This window comes from Sinocyclocheilus rhinocerous, unplaced genomic scaffold (assembly GCF_001515625.1).
Source record: "Sinocyclocheilus rhinocerous isolate Xijiao unplaced genomic scaffold, SAMN03320098_v1.1 scaffold2852, whole genome shotgun sequence".
In the NCBI taxonomy this organism is placed as follows: Eukaryota; Metazoa; Chordata; class Actinopteri; order Cypriniformes; family Cyprinidae; genus Sinocyclocheilus; species Sinocyclocheilus rhinocerous.
Window position 1 is genome coordinate 48514 of NW_015646497.1, and position 12038 is coordinate 60551.

General features: G+C 39.2%; 1 protein-coding gene across 3 annotated transcripts in view; it reads left to right on the forward strand.

Moving 5' to 3' along the window:
* The window catches only part of LOC107707905 (transcription factor 12-like), an 87293-nt gene that overhangs the window by 45779 nt on the left and 29476 nt on the right, over window positions 1-12038 (forward strand). For all 3 annotated transcript variants that reach the window (XM_016512016.1, XM_016512018.1, XM_016512017.1), the window contains exons 4-5: window positions 3309-3441; window positions 3717-3769. In XM_016512016.1, coding sequence (XP_016367502.1) covers window positions 3309-3441; window positions 3717-3769 — 186 coding nt within the window. The remainder of the gene's footprint in view (window positions 1-3308; window positions 3442-3716; window positions 3770-12038) is intronic.

A 12038-nucleotide genomic window follows, 5' to 3' on the forward strand; every position in this document is an offset into this window, starting at 1 on the left:
TAACATAAATTGTTTGTTCACAATTAAACTCCACAGAGTAAGCTACCATTTAATTTAGGGCCCTATGAAATCAGTTTTGTTTTCCCCCTAAAAATAATCCATTTTATTTTGTTATATGATTTAATACAAACCTATCATCAAAGATGGTGTCTAATGAAATTAATTGATAAAACCTTAACATTTTAATCAATCTTCTGAAGTGTAATCAAAAGAAAATATAACAATTAATTGAAAACAATGATAATATTAATTATTATATGAATATTAATAATATTATTATTACTTCGAGAGGTATATTTGGTTTGTTGTGAAGATCTGAGTTACATTGTATATCAGAATCAGAATCAGAATCATAAGAACTTTATTACCAAGTATGTTTACACACACAAGGAATTTGACTTGATGACAGGAGCTTCCAGTGTAGAAGAAAGTACAAACATAGTGCAGACATACATAGGAATAACACAGTAGGGATGTAATATAACACTAATATAATAAAAAAAGAAAAATTAAATAATGTACTATATACAGAAATAGAAGGCACGTACACATTCACGAGAATGAAAGAGGAAAACTCCCGCGGCGAGTAGAAAGGTTTACAGTTTATGATGAGTGCCTCTAAATTAGGACAGCATTCCTTTTTCAGCGTTGTTACATCTGAACACCAACTTTCGTTGATGTAGACACACAATCCACCACCTCTGGTTTTCCCCGTTAATTCCGCAATGCGATCCGCTCTGAACAGCTGGTAGCCCGGCAGATGAAGCGCGTTGTCCGGATTGGCTTCACTCAACCAGGTTTCAGTGAAGCACAGTGCAGCAGAGTTTGAAAAGTCCTTGTTGGTGTGGGTGAGGAGAAGAAGTTCATCCGTTTTGTTAGGAAGGGAACGGACATTCGCAAGATGAATGCTTGGGAGCGCAGTCCGAAAGCCGCGCGCGCGGAGCTTCACCAGGGCGCCGGCGCATTTCCCTCTACTGTGTCTGCACGCGCGTTTGAACAACACAGCTGTACCTCCTACTAGAATGTCCAACAAAACGTCAGAATAATCAAAAACCAAAAAAATATTGTCTGGGATGTGCTGCTTAATGTTAAGGAGTTCGTCTCTGGTAAAACTTATAGAAGAAGAATGACAAAACACAGAACAAACAAACAAAAACAATAGAAGAATCGCGGAGCTCAGCGTCCTGGCTGCCATTTGCGGCGCCATCTTGATGTAATATTTGACAGTAGTCCTTCTCAAATAAATGGTGTAAAGCTGGTGAAGAGAATCTCAGAGTAGCTCTGGAGATGAAGTTTACGTGGTCTGTCTTCGTTTACTGCGATGGCAGAGGCTGAGATGTCTGTTTGAGTTGCGTATTTATAATTTATTTAATTATAATTAATTGTTTGAAAGATAATTTGTATTTATAAATAACCTATAAAATAACATTTAATATATTGTAATAAATACATAATAATTATAATTATAAAATACAATACAAGACACTCAAAAATGTAATGTTATTTTAAATATACAAATTATTTATGAGATAAATATGATACAAACTAAAATCACACAAAAGATTAGTCAAATTTACAACCATAATTATACTTATAACGTGTAATCATGGTTCTTTATTAATATTTTGTGTGATTTTAGTTTGTGTTGTGTTAAGAGGTGAGGTACAGTAGTCAAAAGCCGCTCTCTAATGCATGCTGGGTCTCTCAGTATGAGTCCTGTTACCTGATTCTTTCTATTCTCAGTCACTCTTTCATCCCCCTCCCCACACTACTCTTTAACTCAGCAGACGATTAGGCTAATTGGGCTTCTTCTCTAATTGGCCTCTTAACCCAGTTTGCTGGGATGAGCGACGGAGTGGATGTTGGTCAAGGGTGCGATAGCCTCTGGGAAAACCATTTACAAAACCTGAAGCCTACGCTAATCTCCCAGTCATCAGACACGGGTTTGGGGCCACTGTCTCTCTTCTCTCCTCACATAATTGGCTCTCCGTCGACAGTCTAGAGGCCCTGTCGACTTCATGGGCTCTATACCGGGTGTTTTATCAAGTTAAGCCGGCACAGTTTTTTACAGGGGAGCTGACAGCTCCTAAGATCAGACAGATGGTTTAATGAGGCTTGAGCCGGCCCCTGAGCCTGCTGCTCCTTTAAGTGAGGATGTGTCCCTGGCTGCGTGTGGATATGCCCTGGGGCCGTGATCAGGCCTGATCAATAGCAGTTCACCGGGAGCAGAAGGGGAGGGAATCGCTAGGTCAGACTGATTGGATCGATTTCTCCTTGGACTTCACTGAGCTGCTGGCACTCTCACATCAATAACTGCACAATTGTGTTCAGTAAAGAGAGGAAAGAGCAGAAAAACTCTCAACGTTTTTTTTTTTCCCATAACGAGTTCTGATTGTGTCCTTCTGTGAAGCACAAAACCTTCATTCAGGGGTCACACAGTATCTGAAGTAGTCATACATCACATCATATTTTATATTTTAATCTGGGTGATGCTCATTTTATTTTTTTAACATTTTTTACTTTTAAACTGACAGTTCAAAAGCCGTTACATTAAAGGCTTGTATTTAGCATTTTCTTATTCAGAATGAACTTTTTTTATTACCGATATTATCGGTGTAACACTTCGGTTGAATTGAAAAAAATGTACATGAATTTCATTATTTTATATCTTTTCTTTGTTTCCAATTTTTTTTTAATTCTTTAATGTTTTACATCAAAACTTTAGGCTTGACACCATGTCATTTTATATCTTATATCACAGTTAGGGATGCTGACATAAGATTTTTTCATAAGATTTTATAGATTTATTTTTTCCAAATTCAGTAGTGGCATATATGTTGTATACGTAACTAAGAGCATTTTTTGTTTCACCTTTTTAACATTTTAAATTGCATTTGCCATCTAACAGTCATATAAAGATATTTTTTAGAAACAAATAATTCCAAACACTAATCTTTGTATGTAATCTTTTGCAAATATCAAAATATAATTTTTTTCATTTTGTACATTATAATGTTGTGATGCCTAAACTCAGTTTTGGTATTTAAATGATTGATTTTAGTTTTTATTTGTAACTTATTTGATAAGTGTATAGAATATTAAAGTATAGAATGTTAATATCAGCCATTCATGGGTTGTCAACCATATTGTGAAAACAGTCATCTGCTTTTCTGTTATTTGTTTTTCTGTATTTCAGTTTATTTTTGTTTTGATTTAATTTCAAAATATGTTTTTGCACACACATTCACTTTTTTGTGCATTATGATGTTGGCTCTTGGCCCTGAACTCTTTTATTTTTTTCTGTACAGTCTAGTCTGAGGTCGGACATGGGGCTGGCAAGCCCAGGGCCCGTCACCACCTCTGGGAAGTCGCCCACTCCATTCTACTCTTATACTGGCTCCAATCCACGAAGACGCTCCCTTCAGGACTCTGCTTCACTGGGTTAGTGCCTGTCTGATGCCCTCAATGAGGAAGCATGACTATAATGCCATGGTTATGTATAATAATGGACACTACTGGAAATATACATTTTTCAGCATTAGCTTTTATTTTTTACATTGCATTTAAGAATTCCTCGATTTCTGCCACACTGATGCTTTCATATTTGTCTTTGTAAACCTGTAATCAAAGAGACATCTGACTGAGTGCCTCCGCATGCTTGTTTATTCTTTTTTCCCCTCAAATGTCTCAAAGTTGTTTTTGTATTCTCTCCACAGATCCTCTGCAAACAAAGAAAATGCGCAAGCCCCCTCCTGGCCTGCCTACATCTGTGAGTATAGCATCATTTCATCTTCCTGCCATCGCTTTGCTTTAAAAATAGATGCTAGTGCACAAACAGACACATTTAATGAAAGCCGTTGGTACGGCGGCACACGTTTTTGAATTCCGTCTTATCAAAGTCGTCCTCTGACACGGAGGCGGCGTGTACCTGTGCGTATGTCGGGCGTGTGCACACGGGAGGCCAAACCTGCCTCTCAAATCAGCTCTGTTGTATTTGCGGATCCTCCATTTGGAACGCGGCGGGCGTAGGTGTGAGGTAATGATGCTTGATTGATTTGTGAGGCCGCCCTGTCAGCGCTCGCCCCCCTCTCCTCCCCTTTCCCGCGGGAACAAGGGCTCAGGGACACGAGCTGTCATGCCGCATCCCCGCCACAGCTCTTTTGATGTTTAATTAGTCATTATGTAGCCAGAACAGGAGGACAGACAGAGATTAATAACGCGGAATTGGGGGAAAATTTCCATGGGCGATAATCCCAGTGGAGCACCAGACATTAGGATTCGGAGGAAGTGTGGAGCTCAGCTTGACTCCGCCTGTGACCTCCGTTAACCCAACTCCCTCCCAACCTTTCTGTATGCATAAATCGCACATTCGAATAGTCATTGTGGGAAAACGGAGGTCAGATAGTGAAAGCCTCCTTTTAGATTCTCCCTCAAACCGCAGTGCTGGTCGCAGTGAATGCGTGAATACAGCGGCTTTAGCACAGAGATCCCCCTCACGTTAATACGGCAGGATTCGGATTCCTCCCGCAGAACAAAACGAGGCCTTTGAGGGCTGCGTGGCAGCAGGATTAGTCTTCGTGAGCTCTCAATAATCGCATGGCGCACAGGCGAGAAATCAAGCGCGACTCTTCCGCGAGACGTGAATAAGAAGTTGCGCAATGCACTTTTTTTGTCTTTAAATTTGGGTTTGAGTCGTAGCTTGTCTGGAACGGAGTCGCTCTGGTGATACGAGACTCGGGGGAAACGGGGAGCCAGATACTTCTCGCTATTAATGCCAGAGGAAAAAACAAGCTAAGACAGAAAAAGACGGAGAGGTGGGGTGGTAAGGGGGTTGAGGAGAGATTGGTGGCCTCGTGGGGTACATCTCTTTGTTGTGTAAATGGACATAGGGCTTTTATTTGTCACTACTTAACACATGGCCGCAGGTGCACTTGTGTGATTCATAACTCAAAGCAGCTCAATTCAGCACAGGGTAGAGCAGTGACGGTGCACACCGGGAATATAGAACTCTACTCTTGTAAGAAAGGATGGATTCTCTTTGAAATCCCACTCACAACTGATGAGAGTGTGTTAGTACCTATGTTTCCATCTAAGTTGCTAATGTATGCAAAAAAATTTTAAATTGTTCAAATAATTTGTAAATAAAGCAGCTTTTCCATTCCGTGTGTTCAAGAGCACAAAATCATCACATTTTAGGAAAATTGACTCGAAATATAAATGTAAAATTGTGGAAACCACTAGGGCTGTTTTATTAAAGGGATAGTTCACCCAAAAATGAAAATTAAGTGATCATTTACTCACCCTTGTGTTGTTTTAATGCCGTATGCACTTCTTTCTTTTTAGGACCACAAAAGGAGAATTTTCAAAAAATGTCCCACTCGTGCCTTTAAAAAAAAAAAAAAAAAAAAAGTACGACAAAATGGTCCCATGTGACACGTGTCTTGTATTCCAGGTGTTTTGGGGCTTTACAATAGGGTTTGGTGAAAAAACAAACCAAAAGTTAATGTATTATTTAACAAAAATCCTGACCTTGGCCGTTCGTCTCTGTGCACAGCTGCGCGTTCATGTGACTCTATTAAAATGACTTAAAAAAATGAAATATTAAAAATGATTTTGTACTCGTTTAAACTGAACTCCTTTGTACATGCGGGCGTCAACGCAAACATATATTGTTGTTGCATCACCAATAATTTGTTATTATTGTTCCATCTCATTCTTTTTTCTCTTTTTTTTTTGACTGTGAAACAATGGCAGCCTTGTGGACAAACTAAGCGAAAAATTCAAGGCGTCTTGTGCAAGTTGAGTATGCAGAGTATGCATGGTTAGAAAAATTCTAGCTGCGCTTGTACGTATGTTCATTCTCTTCTTAGGAGTAAATGTAAATCACATGCAATGTACACATGGACTTAAGAGCAACAGTGAATGATATGACTTGAGGAAAAGTCATGTGACTTTTTTTGATGTGCATCAAGGAATTTGTGATTTTATCTGCATTTTCTACCTGCTTTTATCTGCTCATGTTGGTGTTTCCATCCAGCATTTTTATGGAATATCCCACTAAATCCTAGTTATTGATTCATGTAGACAGATAAAGTCCCATTACTTTTTTATCTTTCTATGAATTTTTTCCGGTAAATGTTTTTGTTGCTCAGTGGAAATTTTAATCTCATATTTGTGTTTCCATCCAGCATTTTTACTACAATATCCTAAAATTTGCATAAAAATATGGATGGTTGGAAACCTGGTTTGCGTGGACTGGCATTTGGCCAGCCATCAGTCATCATGATTGGACAAGAGATGTCGAAGACCTAGACGTGGGAATAAAGGGCACTGATAGCCACGGTGGCACAGATACACCTGCAGAGCCACGTAGGGTTGCTGGGGCAGCTGTGTGTGTGTGTGTGTTTGTGCATGCAGTCTGCAGGGTACCTGTACAGTGGGCTTGCAGCTGCAGATGCCTCTGAAAGCTTTTGCTTGTGTAAGCAGACGAGCCCCACTAGAGGCTCGTAGAGCTGCTTGATAAACAAAATGAACACAATGCTTCCCATCATCAGGCCCTCCGCAGGGAATACAACCCCCAACTCACCTAAAAATACTTTAACTATTTACCTCTTACCAGCTCATCACTTTTTTAAACGCAACACGGCTGATGGATCAGTGTAGTTTACGTATAGATGTAAATATTTATGGAATAACATCCGCTTCTTTTTGGAGCAGCGAGGGCATGCTTTATGACATAAAGCCCTAAATAAGACATGGCAGCAGACTGGGGACGTACAAATATTTATAACCGTGTTTGATTTGTGTACTTGCTGTTTTGAGAAGATGAGGGAACCATGTTAACCCTTGAACTGCAGGAAAAGGTTTAGAAAAAGACAGCGGATGTTTGTTTTTCAGTCACTAAACATTTGAAGATTAGACATAAGTAGGGCTGAAGGCTTTAGGGAAAAAAATCTAATTGTGATTTTCCTGATTAAGAAATAGAGATTGAGATTTTTTTAAAAATCATATTGTGATTATGTATCTATACGTCTATAATAATAGTAGTTGCGATTATTATTCAATGTATATATTAAACAAAATTAGTTGACTACTGATTTATTAGTGCTTCTTAGTACCAGTGTGGTGGAATGGGTGGCGTACGAGTTCCCAAATTCACGTTACAAGCGACCCAAACTCAGTACACATGAAAATAGGGAATTAGTGTCATTTGATATATTACTGAAGTTTTTATTAATAGTTAATATTAAGTGTTAATTTTTAATTTTGCATTTTTATTTTTAATTTTAAAGTATTAGTAATTTTGTCGCATTTTGTTCATTTTTATTGTTTATTTTTATGTCTATATAGATTTTATTTTAGTACAGGTTAAACTAAATGAAAGTTACAAATTTTTCCTTGGCAAATTGCCAATATTTTATTTCAGATAATGTTTTTATTTCATGTAACAAAAACGTTTGCTAAAATGTAGGGGTGACCCCGAATAGTCGAAGATTTGATGCTTCGATAGGAGGAGCCTATAATTTATCTCGTATACGATGCATTTGGTCGAGTTGCGCTGCAGTAAAGGCAAGCGCTTCATTGTAGTACTACGGTGATTATGAGCAGGACAAACAACAATGCAGAATATTAATAACTATGACTGGGACTGTCATATACATAACATTATAATGAGAACACTATTATACTAAAACGCTGTGAGTTTAGTTGCCGTGTTTCTGCGCGTTGTTGCGTGAAGAACGCGTCCACAAAAGGAGTTCATTCAGAGCCGCGCAGACACATTCATATGCATTTTGGGGTATTTTGTGCAGATAGCCTATAAGTCGTAATATTAACGTTATGTTTTATAAATAACGAAGCGTATTCTATATGAGATAAATGATGAGTTAAATCCCATTGATTAAAAACCTGCTGCTTCATTCTACTGGTCATCTTCAGCGCGCGCAGCTCAAAACAGAAATGCAGAACATTAATAACTACTGTCATATACATAACGTTATAATGAGAGCACTATTGTAAAAAATGTTGTGCATTCTTAGGGTTTCGCTGACGTTTAATGTTAACTATCTTTTAATCAAAACATAAAACATTATTTTTGTATCTGCGAGGCGTCCGTTACTCATTTTCCCTGTATGATAACGTCAGGAGGCTAATTATGGCTTGGTAATGTATTTTGCCCCCGCCCACAAACATATGATTCGACTATCAGTCGACTATCGGCTTGATTCGAAAATTCCGATTTGAGTATGTAAATCCTTAGTCGGGGACACCCCTACTAAAATGTGTTGTTTATGGTTTTAGTGGAATAACCCTGGTGTGTTGCTGTATTTACTGCGAATCGAGCCACTCTGAGAATCATTTTGAGCTGCTTACGTGTAAATGAACACAGTGCTGCATTTCACTGTGAAATGTGAAGTGTATATATTTATTTTATATATTTATTTAATGAAATCATTGGATTATCGCACTAAATGTATAAGACATTTCTTCAGTTTTACCATATGATGCCTGGCTAGTGTTTTTAGGAATGTCTGCAAGCAGATGTAGGTCGGGTGCTTTGCTCGCTGCTATGAGCGTGGCAGGCGCGTGTTCTGCAGTTTGCATGTGCGTCTGGTGCAGCGGCAGCCATGCTGTCAGGCAGCTGTGTGGGCACCTGTGCTGAAGGAACCTGGCCCTCCTGACAGCCACAGAGGGAGAAAAAGAATCAGAGGCGGATGGACGGCCCCATGACTTTGGGCAAGTAACTGCATCTTGTGGGAGATATATACTTGGTGGAGAACCTGGAGCTGCAGCCTATATGTGTAAATAGCCAGGCTTTTTTTAAACACCCTTGTCACTGGCAAAACTGTTTGATGTGACACTGCCTGCACCGGGGCGCCGATGTTCAGCCCAGAAGAGATGATCGGAGAGAGAGAGAGAAAGGAAAAGAGGCAAGGAGAGAAAGCAGCAGGGAGCGCTCGCCTTCCTTTAGGCCCTTTTGCATGCAAGAACACTGGCTGTGAATGACAAAAAAGATTGTCATTTGCTCTTGATAGATCGCTCAGACACCCTCGCTCGGGCAGAAGTTGCGCTTAGCGAGGAAACGAGCACCAGGAGAGAAGTGAGAAGAAGGTTATGATCCACTGTGGTGACAAGGACACGAGACTAGCGCCCAAAGCTCGGAGATGTCAGCTTGACTGGAGCTCCACCATTCAGAAGATACATCCTGCATTTTTGACTAGACAGCCATCTACAGGCCATGCAAGCTGATGCAGGTCACCAACGCCACATTGGGCTTTTTGTGTGCATGTGTTCTGGGTTGTTTCCCCCTCCTTTTTTGCCTACTCTCTTTGAACCCCCTGCCTCTAATGCAAGGTCACAACCTGGCAGTGAAGACCCTGTGTAGTTGGACATGCCTTGGGATAAAAGGCCCCACTAAAGCTCTGTAAAGAATAAGAGTACAGTTTGATGTAGGTCTTTCATGTGGCCACTGCTCTTTGTTCTGGAGAAAATCTCTGTTCTCTTTTGTATTTCCTCAGCACTGAGATTTTATGGCCTCACATCTCTGTTTTAAAAAGCATATTCTGCAGCTAGTGGTATAAAATAAAAGCCGCATTTGGTTTGATATCTCTGAGCTTACAGTCATGTGATCTTGTATCCTCCCATGACCCACGTGTTCAGACGGCATCCTGTAACCTGTAGCTTTTAATAGCTCTCTTGATCTTCAGACATTCCACTTCCTCCCAAACTTATCTGATATTTAGGCTCATTATGTCCTTGTAACCCATGTGTCTGTCTGGGGTTTGTCGGCCATCAGGTCATAATCCTGCCACCAGGGGGCAGTGCACTGGGTCAGTGTGTGTGTGTGGGTCAGTGTTTCGTTGTACTATACAAAATTGATTTTAAATCTCAAAAATATCCAAAAACGTACAGAGGATTGTATTTGAAAAATAATTTTCACAATAAAATTTAAGTATTAAAATTTCACAACTCTTTAATTCAACTACAATACCACAGCAAAAACGAATACATTCACACATTTATTTTATTTAAAAAAAGACATATTAACAAATTGCACAGTGTCATGTAGCAAGTATTTCACGAATAATAACCCAGGTATTAATAATTAGGAAGTTATTATTATTTGTTACATCAGCTCTGTGACCTTAATACCTCACAGATACATGTCCTTTGATATTTTGCTATCATTATCTTTTATTTTTAGTATCAACTTTTAACAAAACTAGTTTGCAGTCATTTAAATTAACTTGATTACACAAAAACAATAGAAGTCTATACCATGTCCTCACTTATATAGGTAGGTAAACGTGTGTGTGTGTGTGTGTGTCTGAAAGGATATGAGCTCATCAGATAAGTGATTAGATAGATGTTCCTGGTTTGAGTCTGATGCTAAACAGAGACATGTCCACCTCTTTATCAGTTTAGGACGAGGGAACGAGTCTCTTTATCTGTTTAGGCTGCTGATATTTACCTCAGACTTCAGAGCCCTAAATCCTGAAGTCTACAAAAGAGCAGAGACCTGCGCCTTTCATTTATAGTTAGACTACAAGAAAACCGCATAGAAATATCTGTTAATTTAGACCCACATTCAGACTTGCAGGTTTACAGAAATACGTTTTATTTGTATTTTGCGTGAATGTACATCCTCACAGATGTGGTCACTTTAAGAGCGTGCTCAGTCAACAGTCAAGAGCTGATTATCTTAAGATGTGATGTGTGTAAAGTAGAGCTAATCTAAGCCACACTGGCATGGTTTACCTGGCTGGAGCACAGCCTGCACGTGAGCCCCAGACGTGCCCATTGTAGGGCAGCAGACAGCAGATGTCACAAATAGAGAAGGTGTCACTGTGGGCTGTGGGTGTAGGTGCAAGTCAGGTAAGTGGGTGAAGCTGCTTTTGTATTGCTTGATGTCAGGTACTCAGTAATTGGATGAAGACTTGTTGCTCGACTCGTGTGTTAGCCCAGACATGTACGAAGGCTTTAAAACCTGAAGCTCTCTCCTGGATCCTGATGAAAGGGCCCCGGTGGATTTATCATGTCTGGAGGAGATGCTCTCTAAATACCGGTGTTATTCTAATATAATGTTCGTGTCGTCTTTTTTGTGTGTTTTGTCTAGGCGCTGTCCTCAGGCAGGGAAACATTAATCATTACAACACATAACAGAATGCTCATAAGCCCACGAGACTCGTGGAGAGAGATTTTCCTCCTAATGTGTTGTGATGAATGGCCTTATAGAAACACGAAGATGTTAAATTAGCTTGTATGGGCAAAGATGAGCGTTCTGCATTTTTCTAATTTGCAGGCGTGGGATGTGTGTGGGGATGTTGATGTGGAAGTGTCTAGTTTTCAGATTGATTAGTGGGACAGACTGTCTGCAGCACCTATTACATTTAAACTCCATAATCCACACAATCAGTACAGGTGAATCCCAGACCTCCTGCATCTGTGGTGTGATGAAGAACTGGGTTGGCTTAACACTGTCTTAACAGGTGCATCTCGACTGTGAAGTGCATTAAGTTTCCAGCATTAAGTTTGGTGCCTTGACTAAAAGCAAAATACAGCACAAAGTGACACAATGCAGAAGCCTGCTTCAGTGTTTTGCATCAGTGCTTTTGTATTGTTTAAGTAATATAGGCCTATATACTGTTTGTGTGTGTGTGTGTGTGTGTAACTTTAAAAAATATATGTAAGTTAATGCATTGAAAAATCTAGATAATTGAAATTTAAAATAAATACAATAAAATGCACTTCCATTCAAACATTGGAATTTGAAAGAAATTAATACTCTTATTCATCAAACATGCATTAAGTTGGTCAAAAATGACCATAAAGACATTTATAATGTTACTAAAGATTTCTATTTCAAATAAATTATTTTCTGCTGAACTTTCCATTCATCAGTCCTGAAAAAATATCATGATCTCCACAAAAAAAATTTTTTTTTAAATGAAATTGGTAAATATTTTTGATTATAATAAGCATAAAATCAGCATATTAGAATGATTTCTGAAAGATCATGTTGCACTGAAGACTTTAGT